Below are 20,827 nucleotides of genomic sequence, written 5' to 3'. Positions count from 1 at the left end.
AAATAGCCATGAAGTGAACAATTTTAAAATTGTTGACCAGGACACTGGGAAAAAATCCCTTCTCTTTCAAATAGTACCATGGGATCTTTAACATCCATTTGAGCAGGCAGACAGGACCTCAGTTTAACATCTCATCCAGAGGATGGCATCTCCCAACACTGCAGTGCTCTCCCAGCATTACATTGGAACGGAGCTTGAACCCACACAGACTCAGAGGCAAGTGTACTGCCAACTGAACCAGGCTGACACCATTATAAATATTCACAAGCTCTTCATATATATTACAAATATAACTTCTGTCACTGTATTTCATACTTTTTTTTATATATATCATTGTAATTTCATTCAATACTGAAGATGTTGCTCGGCATTGTTTGAGAAGCCCCTAGAATTGAGAAGCCACCAAATGGTGTGAATATTGTGAATATACAGAACTGCTGTGAGTTGCAATGAAAGTCTATAGCTATATGCAGCGAATGAGTTATTTAACTTATTGGAAGCACTGTGAGTCTTATTCTTACTGGAAGTACTGTGGAGCTGGATCTGATTGATGCATATTACACTTTATTGAGTTCCAGTTATTATCCCACACACTGCTCTATGATTCATTGACAGGAGATGCAATTGTAGTAGTTGGGCGAATGGTTTCAGCTTTTCTTCTTCCCTCCCCACAGCTGTACATCTCACCTAGGTTCTTAACCTCAGATAAAATCTCTGTCTGGGCAATGAAATTAGTGATGGACATCTCTGGCACTTCAATTCATCTAGTTAAGAAGCAGGTTATTTTTCAACTGTTTCTGCAAATTTAAGATAAGGATTTGTCTGTTGATTTACACATCTGCAGTTTAGTAAAATATAATTTCCACAATAGGATACACTTTTTTTACTCTCTTGATTTACTCATTTTGTCACATTGTCCTTTTTCAGCAGCTGTTGGGAAGTAAGCCACTAAATCGACATTAATTTTAAGAATGGGCATCTGCATATGTCTGGTTTCCTGGACGATAGACAACTTTCTTCAGCTCAACGTGCGTAAAACTGAGGCCCTCATGATTGGCTCGCGTCAGCGCCTCCGCACCTCAGGCGCTGACACCATCAGCATCCAAGGCTGCACTCTCCACCTCTCAAAGCCAGTCAGGAACCTCGGGGTTCTGTTCGACCCTGAGCTGTCCTTTCTCCCTCATATCCGCACCACAACTGGCACCGCCTTCCATCACCTCCGGAATATCACCAGACTACGGCACTACCTCATCCCTCACGCTGCTGAAACTCTGGTCCACGTCTTTATCACCTCAAGGCTGGACTATGGGAACTCTCTCCTCGCGGCCTTCCCGGCACCTCCCTCCACAAGCTGCAGGTCATTCAGAACTCTGCAGCTCATGTACTGTCCCGCACCAGGCTTCGGGACCACATCACTCCCACCCTCACTCGCCTCCACTGGCTCCCCATCCCCCAGAGGATCGATTTCAAGATCCTCATCCTCACCTACAAGGCCATTCATGGCCTTGCTCCCTCCTACCTCTCCGACCTACTATCCCCCTACTTACCTGCCCGTACCCTCCGTTCCTCTGGCTCCGGTCTGCTCCACATCCCCCGCCCCAACCGCCCTACCATCGGTGGCCGGGCCTTCAGCCTCTCAGCCCCTAGGCTCTGGAACTCTATCCCCCAGTGCCTTCGCCGCTTCCTCCCTTTCCTCCTTCAAGGCCGGTCTCAAGACCTTTCTCTTTGACCGTGCCTTCAGCTCCCCTCTCGACTCTCTACCCCCTCCTCGCTCCCTCCCTTCCCTCCCCTCACCGACCATTTTCCCCTTGCTCAGGTCCTGACCCAACTGTACAGCGCCTTGGGACGTCCTCCCGATGTGAAAGGGGCTCTATAAATGGAATCTTGTTGTTGTTGTGGTACAGGTACTGAAATGTTGGCTGCCTCTGTGCTTCAGCAAAACATGGAAGAAGAAACTCACTATTATGTCGCCTCTTTTCACAAATTGGAGTCGGACCTGGAAGACCATCATATCGATCACGTAGATGAAGTCACAAATATAATCCATGGTTAACCAATATGGAAGATTGCTTGGTGTTTGATAGTTAAAGGCCCAGCGGAGAGGGATAAACCAACAGTTCCAATTCCAGGCCAGGGACACAATGAACAACCATGATATGTAAAAACGATCTGAAATACAACGCACAAGACTTAGTGAAAAATTACAAACAATACACTTCAGCTTAAAATAAGAAACATTGTGGCATTAGGCAGTAATTCACTATAAAACTCTATGTTGATCAGTTTGATCAATGAGCATTTGGCTCTGGTGATTTTTCTGCTCCAAGTTGTTGCTGTTGGCTAACACTGCTCTACTCTTTCTGGTCAATTTAGAAAATTTGCAATTCTAAAAGTAGGATCTAATATTTACAAAATACATTTAAAATTGAACGACATGTAATTGTAATTGGTCAGGGACATTTTGGGAGGTTAGCTGGCTAATGCAGAAATCCATCACCATGGTAAAGAGTAGCCAAACTGGATTGAGAGTTCCATCGCACTTCGGGACAGATTGGCTAAACATACTGAGTGGAACAAAATATGCACATGTAATGGAATTATCCCTGATACTTTCAGTGTAAATGCTACTTTAGAAAGTTTGTCTTCTACATTGAGAGTAGCAGAACAAAAGGTCATAACTTCAAAGTAAGGTTAATGAAGGTGAATAGAAAGTGCAGAAATTTGTTTAAGCAATAGTTTGATAGGCAGCTGGAACAAAAATATTTTTTTCATTTGATATATGTCTTAAATCACTTTATAGGGAATTCATGTCAAGTGTAGTGACTGCATTTGCAAATGGTTGTAGTAGACAATTTGGATATGATGTTATCTCACAATGGCCACAAAGTGAACAACCAACTTATCTGCAGTTAGTACCTTAACTAATTTCTTCAGCAATGTATTGATGTGTCAGTCTACACTGTGAGCTCAGAAGTGACATGGGGCATGAACCCATAATCTTCAGCCCTAGCAGTGAGAATGCTTCCTTACGAGCTAAGTTAAACAATGAGAAACAAGAATTGTTTTAAACTGAACCTAGACAAGTTTCTGAAAATTAAAGGTTTTGGATTTATTAGATGTCTCTAAGAAATCTTTTCGGAAGTTGGATGGGGAGCCTAGATGAACTTCTGTCTGGAACTGTTAGTGTGCTACATCTCAGTCTACAGGTGGTGCTTTTTACCCAGAGGCATGAAGTGTTCTTAGAAATAGCTGAGCTATTGCAGTCACAAATAATAAATAATCCTTCACATTGGAAGGATGTCTCAAAGTGCTTCAAATGATGTACTGTAAAATGTAGTGATTGTGTATTTTGTAGGAGAATGTTCAACATCTGTAGCTGTTGACCTGCAGGTATAAACTTTTAAACAAAGGTTACAAAAACATTTGTTTCTTTTGAAACAGATTTACATTCCTGCCTGGTGTCTCCCCAGTGACAACGATGGCTTTTGCTCACCATTAACCTGACCCAAGCACTTCTGATCTCACTGCTCTATAGAGCGAAAGGTGAAACATAAGGAGTTAGAATGAAGGATTAAGAAGTCAGACTGTAGTGCAATATTTTGTATTGAATTTTTGTACTTGGGCCAAATGAGTAAACCTTCAAGATGTGAAAATTCTTCAGAAACAACAGAAATTTGCATACTGTGGTGCATAATATCTGCCTTGCAAGGAACAAACTCATCGGGCAATGTCCAACGGTACCAACCAGTGTCCTGACCAATATTCTTCCCACACTACAACTTGGATTTATATAGCACCCTCCACCCTGGACAGCGTCTCAGAGCGCTTTACAGTAATGGATCCCGAAGCTGAGCCAGGGGGAGGGGGAGGAAGGTGACCAAAGGTGCAGTTGAAAAGAAAAGTCTTCAGCCGAGACCTGAAAATAGGAAGAGAGGGGGCGAGGCTAAGGGAGAGAGGAAGGGAGTTCCAGAGCCTCTGGGCATAGTGGCTGAAAGCACGGCCACCAAGGGTGGAGCGGAGGACTCTGGGGACAAGGAGGAGAACAGACCCAGTGGAACGAAGGCAACAACAACAACAACAACAACAAGATTCCATTTATAAAGCGCCTTTCACGTCAGGAGGACGTCCCAAGGCGCTGCACAGTTGGGTCATGACCCGAGCAGGGGGGAAATGGTCAGGGTGAGGGGAGGGAAGGGAGGGAGCGAGGAGGGGGGAAATGGTCAGGGTAAGGGGAGGGAAGGGAGGGAGCGAGGAGGGGGAAGAGAGTCGAGAGGGGAGCTGAAGGCTCGGTCAAAGAGAACGGCACTGTTGTGAGGAGAGAGGAGGTCAGAGAGGTAGGGGGGTGCAGAGGAGTGGAGGGATTTGAAGACAAGGGTGAGGATCTTGAAGTCTAGTAATAAATTAATTGAATTTATGTGTTTTTACACATTTCTGGGCCCTGACCAACAAATCTCTGTACATTTATGAGCAAGATTTTTAAAATGCTAATAATAATAATAAGCCTTGCATTTGATACAGCATCTTTCACATCAAGAAAATATTTCAAAGTGCCTCGCAGGAGATACTGTAAAATGGAGTGAATGTTTTGTGGATGTTATTGCAAAACAGCAATACATTTTATTGTACTTTGGTACATATAAAATCATTAAGCTTACATGTTAAAACTACATTATTATCATATATTACTAGATTTTAAAAAAAGTAAGAAGAAATTGGATGCTTGAGGAAAAATTAAAAAAAGAGTACAGGGAAAGAGCAGGGGAATGGGATTAGTGTAGTTGGCACCAGCAATAAGATGAGTCCTGGACAATTTGCTGTAAACTCTCTATGATTTTGCGATGACCAGCGTTACAGCGTAGGAGTAAGCATTATACAGTAATTGCATGCATCAGTTTCAGCTTTATAGTCCAAAAGTTTGAATACTCCCTGAAAGGGAAGATACAGTTCTAATTCACTGGGAAGATTTAATCTTGCTAGTTTGAACTTGTGTGAAGTTAAATGTTGTTTGCATTGGTGGCTATTACCTGTGTATGGATCAAAGCTGTTGGGGAGCTTCAGTTTTTGGATGATTTTGGTGATTGGAGGTCTCTTGAATTTACAGCATAACATGTCACAATAGTGTTCCTCTTCAGGTTTTTTCTCTTCCTTTTTCTCTTCTTTTTTTTCTTCTTTTGGCGCATGAGGGGGCTTTTTGACTGGAGCTGAACATAATTTAAATAAACATAAGATTGGTTTGGCCTAGCCAAACTGGAAATAAATAACTATGCAATTATTTTTGACTTCAAACATACTTCCTTGCAGTTGTCTGTATTGAACTTCATTTAGCACTGATCAGCTTATGTGCATACCTTGTTGAGTTCTCTTCATAAGACCTTTGCTGTCTCCTCTGATTCCACAGTTCCCCCTCATCTGCAAATGTAACTACCTCACATGAGGAAATGGTAGAGATCCCAGTACAACCCCTTAAGGCACTCCATTTAACACTTCCCCACATTTTGTCTTAGTTCCCCTGAAGACAAACGAGTCCCAAATGCTAGTCTAGTTCATTTCCCATCGAACACATTTAACAACATTGGCTCAACTACCTTAATTTCCCAAGTGTTTTTTACACCTATGGAAACCACTCCCCCTTTCCTATCCTTCCTCTCTTTCTTGAGAAGCCTATACTTTTGTAATTTGTACATATTTTCATCATTCTGATTTAGGAATGTACCCGTGATTCCAATCACAATTATCTCTTTGCTGTAAATTGTTGACTGTACTATTTGCAGGCCAACACAGTAGAAAATTTGCACACAAATAGCCACAAAGTGAATGACCAATTTATCTGGAGGATTGCTGACTTGACATCAGGAAAAATTCCCATCCCTTTTCCTATAGTGTCTTGTGATCTTTAATGTACACCTGAACAGGCAGATTGGATGCTACTTCAGCATCTCACCCAAATGGCAGCATCTCAGACAATACAGTACTTCCTCACCCGAGACTGCGAGCTCGAAATCCTGATATGAGGCTTAAATCCACAATCTTCTGACCCAGAGACAAAAGAGCTATCGACTAAGGCAAATTGATATCTATCTTTTTGGCTGGGGGGCAATATGAATTTTACCCCTGATTAGAAGATCAAGCCTAGAAAGTAAACATTAAACAAAGAAAATATGGTGGCTAGAATTTACAATACAAGCTCACCCTACTTCAAATAAGTCCCAAATAGCAGTGAATCTGTCTGAAAGAAAGGTGGCACCACTTACCATGAAGAGTGTGCTGCCACCTTTGTTTGGTGACCACAAGTTCTGTCAGTGTGATCATTTAACTGGATTATTTGCTGTGAATTGTCACCCCGAACACTTAAAGAGTAACAAATTTATCCTTTCTGAATGAATGTGCATCAATGTTTTGTAGACAACGGGGTATCATTTGTGGTATATCTCAATGTTTCCTTAATAAGGTAGGAGTCCTGTAGCTCAGTAGTTAGAGCACATGCCTCGCAAGCGAGAGACCTGGGTTTGAATCCCGGCAGGGCGAAACCTTGGGCAAGTTTCTAGCCACCATATTTTCTTTGTTCAATGTTTGCTTGATAATAATTCCTCAAGAAAAATGACCAATAATAATTTGGTTACTCAATCCACGACTGTATGTGGAACACTGCTGTGCACAATTGGCTGCTGCGTTTTGCCCACAAAATGTACAGTCAATTCACTTTACAGTATATTCTGTGAAGCGCTTTGAGATGTCTGGAAGATGTGAAAAGTGCTATATCAAATGCAAGGATTATTATTATTATCTCCTTAGAATCCCTCTTGACTTGCAGGCATTTCACTCTGCGAGTAGATTGCATCAGAACAGTTTTCCTGTGGGTTGGCATGATGTACTTCACGTTGCCATAAGGAATTCCAATTTGTATGACTCTGATTTCTTATTAGGGAATCCCATTAAAACACACCACAACCAAGCATTGCACAATTTATTAGAGGAGGTAAAATGTAGAACTTACTGTCTATTATACTTTCATCTGATGAAGAGGCATCCCGATCAATCAACTTTTCTTTGTATAGGGATGTCCTCGCCCGCATTCGCTTCACCAAGTCATGGAGGTGAACGTCAGCAAACTCAGTGAGAATCAAAGGCAGTTGTTTGACCTGGCTGCAAAGTGTTCCGAGTTATCAGTGTCAGTGTAATATAATGCAAGATAGTTAGAAAAGGTCAAAAATATTGCTTGATCAATCAATGCACTATGTTCACTGTGAAGCTGAAAGCCTAAAATCCCCCAAAATATAAGAAAACCAACAAGATACACAAATTTACAATGCAGACACCCAGATTTGCATATCAGAACTCCAATTTAAAAAATAATAATAATTTAATCACTCAATCCATGACTGTTTGTGGGACACTGCAGTGCGCAATTACCTGTCGCATTTCTCCCACAGACTATTGAGTCAATTCACTTTACAGTATATTCTGTGAAATGCAAGGATTATTTTGTGAAGCGCTTTGAGATGTCTCAACGACGTGATAAGGTGCTTTATCAAATGCAAGGATTATTATTGTTAAATTTCAAATGGAATACTTGCAAACTAGGATGTGTTGCTTTAATTGCAACTTCCAGTTTTTGAAATTTATGGTTTTGATATATTTTTTTAAAAAAACTTGAATGTTTAAAGACAGTAGAGAGCTAATAAAGGCTAGCACTTTGCTTCCCTGGAGATTTCTTGGCCAAAGAAAGGCTTGAGTACCTTTGCATTCTTCAGGAATACGAGAGTGTGGAGTATTTTTTTCTAATCCCAAATTAATAACATAAATCATGAATAAAATCATCACTTGAAAATTGGAATTAATGCCATGCATCTGGTTTTTGAATATTGAATTGTATTGTATGCAACATAAGTAAAAAAAAGTATATAAATAATAGTAGGCAAACTGCTGCTCCTTTTATATTCTTCTTTTAGAGTTCAATGCAATTTCCCATTCCATTAACATTAAATTGGCACATAATGCTCTTTTGAACACCAGTCCTTAATGGAATCAGTGCATCGACTGTCCTATAAAGTTCTTGATTCCAGAAAACTTTTAATCAGAAAAACATCTATTGATAATAGTCCATTGGTCACATTAATAATATTAGAAAAGTAACCACTCGTTAGCAGAGCTCTGTACTTGAGCTCAGTTGTGTTAGGTGCAGGTTTCCTGTTCCAGATTGCTGTTTTCTGGGGATTGCTTCACTTCACGATCCATCAGTGACAAACTGATCCACAGAACAGGATAAAACAAGATATTCACAAGATTAATTCCCAATTAGTTTGTTGATTAGTTTGTGATTTTGGTTCTGTCATTTCATCTGTTACGAAAGGCATATCGTTTCCATTGCAAACTGACATCCTCCTTGGCTCTCAGTATCGCTTAGACTGATTGGTAATTCATTGCACTATATTATTACAGTATGTTGCGCAGACTGCCTTGCAGTTCATTTAGACCAATTGGGATTTAAAGTGTCCTTATTGATTTTTGCTGTGAAATGGAACAGAAAATTAGGAGTTTCAGAAATGGAATATTTTAAAAGCTTCAGAGTGATCATCGGGTAAAAAATGTGACATTTCATAACAGATTCGATAAGGACTTCAATATTTTACAATCTTATAAAACAATACATTTTCCCTTCTCCATATCTATTAATCAATTTTTCAGGCTTGGCAGCAACCTATGGGCTTCCATTTGGGCGGTCAATTTAAAGTAGTGAAGCTTCAGCTAATACTCAATGCAAGCGTGATTCTTTGATCACTGGTAAATTCACTGACCTTTGTGGATGTGTATCTTATTCTCTATTTGTCAGTAAATGTATGCACCTGCCAAGGTCGATATGTTTATAATCGGGTGGAAAACAAGATTTTCTGACCCACAAAGTTCCACAAATTCACCATCACTCAGAGAATCTCCCCTTTCATGTAAATCTGACATTATTCAGAGTGTCCTTCAGAAGTCATGGATGCAGGGCATATTGTGTTTATGTTGCATGTTTTTGTCAAACGACTTAAAATAGTGGGTGTACCTGCTAGTGCTGTGGATTTTCCCCATTTACACGCAGAGCATAACGCACAGCACCAGTCGCATGACAGGAGTGAACCTTTGTGAGTCTGTGGGAATGACATTTAATTTGCTCCATTTTGCAATGCAATTTTCAGATGCATGAAGAAAACCCACCTCTGAATACAGTAGCAATACTAATAATAATCACCATGAAAATACATGTTTTAAAATGTTATAACCGTAGTAATAATCCTTGCATTTGACATGGAGCCTTTCATGTCGGGACAATATCTCAAAGCTCTTTGCAAGATTTTACTGTAAGGTGTAGTGACTGTATTTTGGAGGTGAACATGACAGCGAATCTGTGGGATTGTTGGCCTGGACATTGGGACACACTATTTGATTAATGCAATGGGATCTTTCATGCCCACCTGCATGGGACCTCATTTTAATATTTCACCCAAATGATGGCACCTCCAATAATGCAGCACTCCCCCAGCAACATATTGGTGCTTTAGCCGAGACTGTGAATTTAATGTCCTGACACGGAACTTGAAGTAAATACAACCTTCTGATTCAGATGAGAAATTGCTACCAACTGAGCCAGGCTGACACCTAATTAGCACCATGAGTGGGAGATGCAATATATATCCATACATCACCACAGTATTGTCCTGTCCTCCAAAATCGTCTCCCACATTGTGTTTTCTTATAGTTGCCTCTTAAAATGTTCTTGGTTACACATTGCATATCTAGCTATTTTCTATGTTGTGAATTGATTCTTGCTCACAACATCTAGTGATGGGGGTTCACATTCAATGTTTTACGTTTGAAACAACATCCAATGATGTTCACATTCACTGTTTTACATTTATTAAAACATTCAATGACAATCACCAAATTTAAGGGTTTAAGGATGGAGAAAAGCAAATCTATTTCACTTATACAACATCTCTGCAATGCAGCCACAATAACGCTGTGCGCAATTGGCTGCCGCGTTTTGCCCACAAAATACACAGTCATTCCGCTTTACAATATATTCTGTGAAGCACTTTGAGACATATCAATGACATGATAAGGCACTGTATCAAATGCAAGGATTATTATTATTAATAACCTCACATAGTGAACACCAAATAGCTTTAAATATTTTTAATATTAAATCTAAATGTTGTGGGTGGGGAAGGGGAAATGCAGTATTCCTGAATACATTCTGTTTTGCTGTGTTGCAATGTTGCAAGAATTCAACGTTGTTTGGAATAACACAAACTTACGCCCTTTTATTTTTCAACAGATGCAAAACAAATGACATCCATAGAGATTTATAGCTCCCCGGTACGTGATTTGATATCGAAGCAATACCTTGGACAATACAGGATACCAAATGGGTTCAAACTGAGTTTTTAAAGACGTTCTAAAAGGTATTAGATGTCAAGGCATGTAAATTGGATTTGATAGTTTTAAAATACATAGCCAAAGGTATAGAATAAACAGCTACCATCTGTTATTGCCAAGTTAATTTTTGTTGACTGCAGGCCACCTTTTAAATTAAGCTCCCACTTTTAGCAATCAAACCATCGCTTCTGTCCCAGCAATAAGTCCCTAGAGCTGTGACACACCAGTATTCAGGCTTCACGAAATGGATATCAATAATGTATCAGATTTAAAGTAGAAGATCAGAAGATAAATTAAAATCGAGAAACTCTGGATGTCTTTTTCCATCAGTGTAAACTGACTTCAGGCAGTTTGGTACCTGGCTAACTGGAATTTAGTATTATGCATTTGTGTCGGTAGAATGCCTGACTCTCTTTGGGCAGAGCTGGAGCCTTCTGTTCAAGTTGAACTGTGTCAGCCTAACTTCATTGGTAACACAACTCAGTTAAAACATATTCCATCTTCACCTAGATACCATAACAACTACCATCTGTTCCGCCAGACTCTTTAAATACACATCCATGTCTTGCTCTCATTACCCAAGTACATCAGTTTATAAAGGAATCTCTCATATGGTACTTTATCAAAGGTCTCCTGTCCATTCCTGGTAGGGCGAAACATTGTGTAAGTTTCCTTACTCCTCACACCTCTATTCATATAGCACTAAATAGGAACCTGATTGTTAGTCGATTGGCAGATCGCTTTTCCGGGGATAATAATCCCTTCCAATAAATGAATGAATGAATGAATGAATAAATAAATAAATACACAAATAAATGAATAAATAAATAAATAGATAAGTAGATAAGTAGATAAGTAGATAAATAGATAAATGATAATAATTTGGTCACTCAATCCACGACTGTTTGTGGGACAATGCTGTGTGTAATTGGCTGCAGTGTTTCTCCCACAAAATACATAGTCAATTAATTTTACAATATATTCTGCAAAGCGCTTTGAGACGTCTTAAAGACGTGATAAAGCGCTAGATCAAATGCAAGGATTATTATTATTGATTCAACAATTGCAACAATATGCATGATCCCATCTCATTCTAGCTCCACCCGACTTTGGATACAGTTGAGGCAGTTAATTAATCCCATGTAAATTTCTGTTTTGTACTCTGTTGCATTTTACATGGAAAAATGGACCAATTGGCCTCCTACTCTGTCATACATTTCTATTTGAACTTCTGGGATCAATGCTACTATATTTACTAAGGCTGCACACCCCTAAACTTGGAATCAGTGTGTGTCATTATGCCTGAGACCATACCAGTCTTCTGCTACATGGGACACTAAACGTTTAAACGTCACTCACACATGGATTATCAGTGTTCTACTCACAAAAGTTTATATTGGAGTGTTGCTAATTCAAGTTCTGTATTTCCCTAAATATGCAGTAATTATCTGTGAAGTAGACATTCTGACATTATAGTCTGGTACCTTTGATCTGCCCACCCCACAGATCCCAGGACTTCAGGACTGGTTCAGGGAATTCCGGTTTCACCTTGTTTTGGATGAGTCGTTAAACCTATCTGCCTGTTCAGGTGGACGTTAAAGATTCCATGGCACTATTCGAAAACAGAAGGGAGTTTCTCCTGTTGTCATGGCTAACAATATGCCAGGAGAAATTAGCCATTCACTTAAATAAATGATAAAGTATTCATTATATTTGGTACAGTGCCTTTCACTTCATAGGATTTACCATAAAGTTGAGTGACTGTGTTTTGTGGATGAACTTCATGGGTGTCTGTGGGACATTGCTGTGCACGAATTAACTGCCGCATTTGCCTACAAAAATACAGTAAATTCTGTGAAATGATTTGAGCTATCCTCTTGACATGATAGATGCTGTATCAAATGCAAGGATGATATTATATTATAACCTTATGAAATCACCAAATCTTCACTCGAAGAAATTTCCTTTGCATTTGTCCTCCCAATCATGGAGACTGACATTCGAGTGAGTATAAAAATAGAATATTGACTTAAATCAATTGACATCCTGTGGAGTAACACTTGAATGCTGCCTCCAGAATTAAAAAAAACCTCAGGGCTTATAGTCAATTAGCAGGCAAGATGGTAAATGAAGCATCTTGAAACTGCGACTAAGAGCAAGCCATTTGGCTGATTTGAAGGGTGGGGGAGATTCAGTTGGAAAAATTGTGATTCTTCACAACTGATTTAATCTATCTGATCATTTATCACGTCGCTCCTGTTTTCCAATGTCATGTTTTCACCTAGTTTTTCGTATTCTGAAATATATAATAATAATCGTTGAAATAACATCTGTACAACTGACATGTCACAGAATTTTCTTGACTGCATATTTGTAGGCAAATGCAGTGGACAATTGTGCACAGCAATGTTCCACAGACAGTCATGAAGTGAATGATCAATTTTATCTATGGAAATTGTTGGCCAGGACACTGGGAGAAGCTCCCTTCTCTTTTCTAATAGCACCATGGCATTTTTAAGGACCACCAGAACATGGGACCTCAGTTTAATGTCTCACCTGAAAGGTAGCACCTCCAACAATGCAGTGATTCCCAAGCACTGCACTGGAGTGTCAGCCTGGATTAGGAACTCAAAGTCCCAACATGGGCTTAAACCCCCAATCTGATTCATAACACAACAACAAAATTACATTTGTATAGCGCCTTTCACATCCCAAAGGGAGGTCATAGGGGAGAGTGCTACAAACTGTGCCAGACTGACACCATTATTTGAACTTAATTCCTAAGTGTTGAGTTCTACTTGCTTATTTCCATCAGTTGCTCCTGGTCTGTCCTGTGCTTCTAGTTCAGATGCCTCAGACAGTTCTACAAGGACAGCTTCATTTGCTGGTTGTGGCTTTGGTCCTTCAGTGCTTTTGGCAGCAGGAGGAGTCTGGGTAGTTGCTGCTGTAGATTTAATGATTTTATATTTTTAAATTAAACTCTCTCATATACTTACAGGATTTGCACATGATTATTACTAAACATATTTCATAATTTTGAAATGCATCAGTATTTATCCCATTTAAAATGTTCAATTACAGTAAACCTAATAGAAGTCATATCAATTGGGACAATAACATTTAATATGACTTATGCAAAGTATGAGTTATGTCAAACTTACAAATATCATATATGATTTACATAAAGATGGATTTTATATGACTAACACACAACAAATACTCAAGTACTGTACTGACTGCTGACATTAAGGCAAGGTTTCTGTACTTTGTTGAACCCATGCATATTAAAACTCTTGTAGCTCATTCTATCCAAAAACAGTACTTCACATCACAGTACCTCATGTGCAGAAAACATGTACTGTACAATGAATGACACAACCAAACAGGTTTCGAAACAGAATGTTTTAACAGAATATAAACTTAATTTGGTTTTGTTGGAGTATCTGCACAGCCTGATGCCATGATGACTGGTCAAAACCTAATCTTCCGTACTTGTGTTGCACGTGTGGTCTTTTGGCATTGCAGCCGATATGTGCATATGTGGTGGCAGGTCGGGACTTAGGTTCCTGTGATTGTTTCACGTGGATGACTGCACATGCCATTTCAAGACTATTATGCGTGCATGTAGTGGTGGGCCCCTTTTGCTCCCCTGATGAGGCATTCCTCACCCTTTTGCTCACCAAGTGATAAAGTGACACTCTTTCTTCTCTCAGCCCCTCACCCCACACTAATATGTGTGATGATATTCATGTTACGCCCCGGGAAGGAGCGGAGAATGTTGGGGTGTGTCTGTGTTGTGTTCCGTTTGGGGTGGGAAACTAAATTTTGCAGTAGCGGTGTTACCAGATATGTGATGGTTAATATAACTAGTTCATATAAATTTAAGTGGGTTTAATAGGAAATGAAACGGGACTCGAGTGGATGTATGACTTATAATTATATTAGACTTATGCAAATTTTACTGTATATTAATTCAGTTCTGAGCTTTGAATATATACAGTCTTTAACATGCAGTTTGTCAGCCTTTGGAACTATGTAAATTGCTTTAGAAGAACATTGTTCATAAGTATTTTTTCGAGAGGCACCTAAAAAGTGTATTCAGACACTTTTGCATGAAATTAATTTCTAGAACCTGGGGAATAATATTTTGGTATTTAATAATGGAAAAAAATTGGGAGGTAAAATTGTATCTTCAGTCTAGCATTAGGTTTGTTCATTTTAAAGCAATGCCTTTTTGTGTACAATGGTGGAGAGCAAACATATTGCTCACAACTATAATATGATCCAAGTCTTTTGTTAGACTCAATAGAGAAAAAATATTTCCAGTGAGTCAGTGACTAGAGGTGAATTTAAGATAGCTGGCAGATGAACAAATGGAGTGATTGGGAAACAGATTTCACGAACAGAGTGGTTATATACCTACAGTCACCTACCAGCCCCCACCTCCAGCTCGGTGTCAGTCTCCGCCACTGTTAAGCCCTGCGAGACAGTACCCTGCTTGAGGGGCACTATATAAATGCAAGTTGTTGTTGTGAGGATATGCAATGCCCTGCTGAGAATATTCGTTGAGGAAGAATCTGCATTATCTTTCAAAAAGGAACTAAATAGATATAAATAGATATCTAAAAAGGGGTAAACTACAGAAGTATGGGGAAACTGACAGGTTGATAGGACTGGAAGGATTCCTCTTTAAAAGATTCAGTGCAGACATGATGTGCTGAATGGCCTTTTTCTGTGCTGCAAATTTCAATGGTTCTAATATTCATAGCTCCTAGCAATTTAAACACCTGGATCATATCTCTCTTCAAATCACTTTGCTCCATTGAAAACAGGTTCAGCTCTATTTGGTTCAGGGAAATTTGGCCAAGGTTCATTATGGATAGCTGATAGCAGCCTTGTCTCTGCAGGAAAACATGTAATGTAATATCAGCGCTATCTTTTCCAATCCCTGTACATCATCATTGTTTTTTGTTTCCCAACTGATTCAATTATTCAGCCATTTGCTAGTGCCGCCTCCTCTCTCTTACTGGCACTGGATCAGTTCTCTTTAAAGCATATTGTTTATTCAATTCTTTTACAAAAGAATACCCTTTTCAGATCCAGCCAGAACAACACTCCCTCAAGTCCTGTCAATTATGACTTGTGGGTAAAAAATGCAGTGTTCCTTAACAGGTTTAATAATTCTCAACTGCATTGTTGAATTTGTTATGAAACATCCTATCTTTCACCTCCTTCCACCTCCCACAGTCCAAAGTTTGTGAAAATATTAATCCTCATTATTAATCTTCCTAGGCTGGTAATGTTAATTCAGCTATCTTTGATGGGTTGTCTCACTGTGTTTACCATTCATACCATTCTCCAGAGAGTTGCATCATGTTTCATTCTGTGCCTCTTGTTATTAGGAAAGGGAAATAGCATCTACACAAATGCCATTTAAAAAAATTCTCTCTACACAAGTTAATCTGTGCTTCACCCTTGGGTTTCTCTTATTTCTCCAAAGGTTTAACACTGTCAGGCATCTTTTCAGCTGTGAATGTAGCTCTGTCTTTTATCATCATCTACCTCAAAACAAATTACAGCAATCCGAATGCTTAGCAGCCTCTTTCAAAATCTGCTTGAAGCAGTCTAGTTTATTTATTTTACCAAAGGTCATCTATAATTCAGAAAATAATGTTGTAGAAGCTGATTTCGCTCATTTAAGGTTGTGTCAGGTTTTTGCCTTACACACGAGCCCAGGTTACATTGCACAAAGTATTATGTTTGTGGATGGGGTGTTACCGTTGGCCTTATTGATCTTGGCACTGCAGAGAGAACAAAATCAAGTCAGGTTCCTGCTCTGTAGTGACCACTATTGGAAACTGTATGTATGTGTCTGTGTGCTTGTACTTTTGGGGAAATATCAGATTGATTTGAGGTTTGATGCTCCTGTAGATGAACAGAAAAATAGGATTTCAGTCTTGTTTCTGGAAATGTATTTTAGCTCCAGTTAAACAGCTTTACTAATCTAATAAAGCATCGCATTGTGAATTCTCTTTGACTCACAAAGGTGATTGTAATAATCATGTGAAAGCATTATTCAACTACATTATGCGTACTGTGAAAAACCTGTCAGATTTGTAACAAAATGGAAACAAATAACAACTCCCCTTGTGCTACATAAATGTTTAGATTGATGTATTTATCCTTTGTAGGAAAGTTTTGCATAGAAATTCCCTGATCTACAAAGATAACCAGGGAAAACTGCACAATATTCATCCATTCTCACAGGTGTAATACAATTAAGACATGTCACCTTGCCTTCTACTGCTATGTGCAATGGGGAGGGAGCTGCTAGTCAGATCTAACTAGATTTGCAGCATCATTGACACAAGAGTCATCATCACTTCTGGGTTGCATGGAGGGAAAGGAAAGGGGGACAAAACTTCCTAACCATACTTTAACAATCGATAAGGAAAACGTTATTAATAACAATTCTTGCATTTGGTATAGTGCCTTTCATATTGGGAGGACGTCTCAAAGCAGTTCACAGAATTTACTGTACAGTGGAACACTTGTTTTTTGGTAGGCAAACACGGCAGCCATTTGCACACAGGAATGTCCCACATCCAGACATGAAATTAATCACTAATTTTATTTAGGGGATTATTGGCCAGGACACAAGTAGAAACTCCTTTCTCTTTTTCCGTAGAGAAAGGGATCTTTAGCATTCACCTGAACAGGCAGACGGGACCTTGATTTAAAGTCTAATCCGAAGCACTGCATCTCTGACACCCGCCCAGGACAGCATTAGAGTGCCATCTTAGACTATGTAAATTCAAGTCCCAACATAGACTTGAACCCACAACATTTTGACTCAGAGGCAAGAGTGCTACTAACTGAGCCAGGCTGACACCATTTGTTTTATAAAGATGAAGAAAATCATAGAATCATAGAATTATGCAGCACAGAAGGAGGCCATTCAGCCCATCGTGTCTGTGCCAGCTCATTTAAAAGATCTATCCAAATCAATCCCACTCCCCTGCTGTCTCCCCATAGCCCTGCAAACTTGTCCTCCCCTATAATTATCTACTTCTCTCTTAAAAGTTGTCATCGAATTGACTTCCACCACCCTTTCAGGCAATGCATTCCAGATCCGAACAACTCGCTGTGTGAAAAAAATTCTCCTCACCTCCTCTCTGATTCTTTTAACAACTATTTTGAATCATTGTCCCCGGGTTACCAACCCACCCGCCAGTGGAAATAGTTTCTCCTTGCTCACCCTATCGAATCCCCTCATAATTTTGTTCCTCTCAGTTCCTTCACCCCCTTTAAGATTCTGCCATCAGCTTATATGGCCTCTCCTCAATCTTCCTCCCAAAATGCATCACTTCACATTTCTCCGCATTAAACTTCATCTGCCACGTCTCTGCCCATTTTACCAGTCGGTCTATGTCCCCTTGCAGTCTGATACTATCCTCCTCACGTTTACTACTTTTCCTAGCTTTCCTAGCATATCATCTGCAAACTTGGAAATTGTACTCGTAATACCCAAGTCCAGGTCACTTATATAGATCAAAAAGAGCAGTGGTCCCAATACCGACCCCTGGGGGATATCACTGAACACTTCCCTCCAGTCAGAAAAAACGAAAAAATGGTGACTTTTATTGTGGGTCCCTTACTCAGATTGTTATTAAATTGTGGTTTATGGTGTTTTCATCTTCACTTTTCAAAAATGTACCACTAAGGCAAAGTTAGTGATATCTGCATAACTCTTTACTGTGATATTTTAGAAAAATCATTCCAGAACAGCAATGGACACTGAACCTGCTCGCAATTCAAATATTCTTTCTGTAATTCTAACCATGCCATGCAATGTTGATGGGTGTATTCTGTACACATTACATTGTTATCTCGAATCTCAGACCTTGCTGTTGCCGAGCATCTGCAGGAGCTAGTGTGACCTCTGCATCTTTTGCTTCATCACTCTTGTGGTTGTTTTCGATTCTCTTGTCCACCTATAAAGAAGAAACATGTAAACAGAAAACCAAAGCTGTACCTGGGGTATTTAACATAAACAAGTGACAGGAAATACTGTTGTGGAAAATCAATCCGTTGAACACAAACCTGTTCTGCAGTCTTGTCTCCCTGTTGAGGTCCGGCATTTTGAATCACATTTTCCTCTTCCTCCTTTGGTGCAATTTTTTGTAATCGCAGTCTAAATTTACGAAACATTTTTGGGGGAATGTTTTTGCAACACCAATGGGAACGATCTAAATGTGTTTGCTCTGAATCAGTCTGAAGAAATCAAATGAGATTGTCACTGTAATCGTGGCTTAATTCAGATTAACATTTTAAAGAACAGGCTGGTCAGAGCTATTCACATACTGAAGATCAGTCCTGTTTAGAATAAAAATTCTGTATTATTATTACATCAAACTTAAACAACACAAAATGAATCCTCCAGACCTTTGTGAGTCAACCTGCAGTGTAATTTGATAAAATCATCATTTGGTTCATTAGTTATGTTGTTTATGTTAACTTCCAAAAGTAACCAGGTTACTAAAAATTGAAACTGACATCAGGTTTGTTTGGTGAAAAGGACAAGTTGAGGACTGGCAAATATTGAAGAATTAATCACAGGCTGTGGACTGACTGAGCAACTGCTGTGAAAACGTCAACAATGGATCAACACCCAGAGGTATTGTATTGAAGACCAGAATATTGTTGGTAACCTCTGTTAGGATGGACCTTGATGATGATTAAATCAGATATACTTCAAGTGGGTAGTTAATATTCGCATAAGATGTTTGTACTGTCTAACAGAACAGATTTAATTGGTTTCATAAGACTTGAAAATGCATTAGAACCTTCCTCCCCATGGTAAATGCAATGAATATCAATTAACTCTAAAGACAATCCCAATGACATATAACATAACAACTAATTTCTGATTCTTGTCCTCTTTTCATCCAGTATGCCTCACTACCTTACGGGCCTTGACCCTTCACTTGGTCTCTCAGAAATAATGGAATTCGAGTAATATCTTTGGGAAGAAATGTGCTTGTCTCGGTGAGAAGAGCGTTTCTAATACCTTCCAGTTTTCTGGAGCGAAGAGCAAAATAGAAATTGCTGAAAGAAATCAAATGCTGATCCACATTATATTCTTTTTATCTTAAAAGTTAATACATTAATGGCTTGTTTTAAGAGTTTTGGTTTAATTTTCTTTTTTACGGTACCACATCAGCGAATAACAGATTTAAAAAATGTTTTATAGCCATTACAAGGATGGTTAACATGGGGTCAAGCCATCAGGTTATGGTGGTTTTACTAATACCTACAGAACCCATACAGTACATTGATTTTGCATAGGATGGCATGAATGCACATAAGGAGAGTTATTACACACTGTAATCATATCTGCAGGCACTTGTCGGACTTTAAATATGTATGAGTTATAATGGTTTGTGGTATTTTCTTTTGGAAATTGTAAATTATGTGGTTTGAATTAAATAAAGCTGAGCTTTTCAGAACTCTGCCTCGCTGAAATTTGACTGTGACAGACATCCATCTTGATACACATTGATTATTTAAAAAAAACAGTTTATTATGTGAAAACTTTGCATCCTTTTAAATGTTATTCACAGTAAATAATATAAAAACAAATAGTCTGTTGTGGAGAGTTAGGTGACAATATTCGATTTGCACTAATATCCTACTGAGGTGCATCCTTTGCTTTTATTTTAAATTTGTAAATTTAATGACATAGTCATATGTACGCAATATATTTATTATATATTGGTTTTCATTAACGTTCAAAGCACTTTGGATAATTACACACTGTGATTTCTAGTTAAATAAGAAGATTAAAAGACTAGCAATCTGCAGTCTTGTCACGATCCTATTAAATACTCAGCTGTATTTGCGCCTTAGGACATAAAGGCCAATCTTGTGACAGGGATTTTCAGCAGAACCATATCCAGGCATGATTATTCCAACATCCTGCTCACTGGACTCCCCAGCAACTCCCTACAAAAGCTGTACAGCATCCAGAATTCTGCAAGATATGTCCAGTCCGGCAATAGTTTTCATGAGGCCATCTTTACTCGACTCCATCCCCCAGTGAATCAAATCCCTCATGGCCTTACCCCACTCTAGCTTTGTGACCTCCTGAAACCCTACTGACCTAGCTGTTCTCTCGGCTCAGCAAACATCAACAGGCTTCATATCCCCTGCCAGATCAGCCCACCATAAGTGGGTGAACTTTCAGCCATTCTACCCTCTGCCCTGCCCCTCCATCCTCACTTTTAAAGCCCTCTTTGACTGGGCTTTTAGTTATTTCTCCCCTCCCCATCTTCCTTCCTCCATCTACCCTGATCAGGTTCCCAGCCAAATATTTAAAACACTTTGAGTCTTCCCCCGATATGAAAGG

The 20,827-nt window shown here is 39.3% G+C and overlaps 1 protein-coding gene across 1 annotated transcript in view; it reads right to left on the bottom strand.

Annotated features, from left to right (window-relative positions):
- LOC103184971 (cyclic nucleotide gated channel subunit beta 3) overlaps window positions 1-20,511 on the bottom strand; it is a gene marked incomplete at its 3' end in the record, with an annotated part of 47,852 nt that extends 27,341 nt beyond the window's left edge. Inside the window, exons 1-7 of the mRNA XM_042331658.1 lie at window positions 20,429-20,511; window positions 19,390-19,500; window positions 18,455-18,613; window positions 18,323-18,367; window positions 6,995-7,143; window positions 5,025-5,201; window positions 1,961-2,169 (exon numbers count right to left, since the gene is read on the bottom strand). Coding sequence (XP_042187592.1) covers window positions 1,961-2,169; window positions 5,025-5,201; window positions 6,995-7,143; window positions 18,323-18,367; window positions 18,455-18,613; window positions 19,390-19,500; window positions 20,429-20,511 — 933 coding nt within the window. The remainder of the gene's footprint in view (window positions 1-1,960; window positions 2,170-5,024; window positions 5,202-6,994; window positions 7,144-18,322; window positions 18,368-18,454; window positions 18,614-19,389; window positions 19,501-20,428) is intronic.
- Between the last annotated feature and the right edge of the window lie 316 nt (window positions 20,512-20,827).

This window comes from Callorhinchus milii, unplaced genomic scaffold (assembly GCF_018977255.1).
Source record: "Callorhinchus milii isolate IMCB2004 unplaced genomic scaffold, IMCB_Cmil_1.0 Scaffold2, whole genome shotgun sequence".
Lineage (NCBI taxonomy): Eukaryota > Metazoa > Chordata > Chondrichthyes > Chimaeriformes > Callorhinchidae > Callorhinchus > Callorhinchus milii.
The sequence above is the reverse complement of the archived record's forward strand: the minus strand, read 5'-3'. Positions and strand labels throughout refer to the sequence as shown.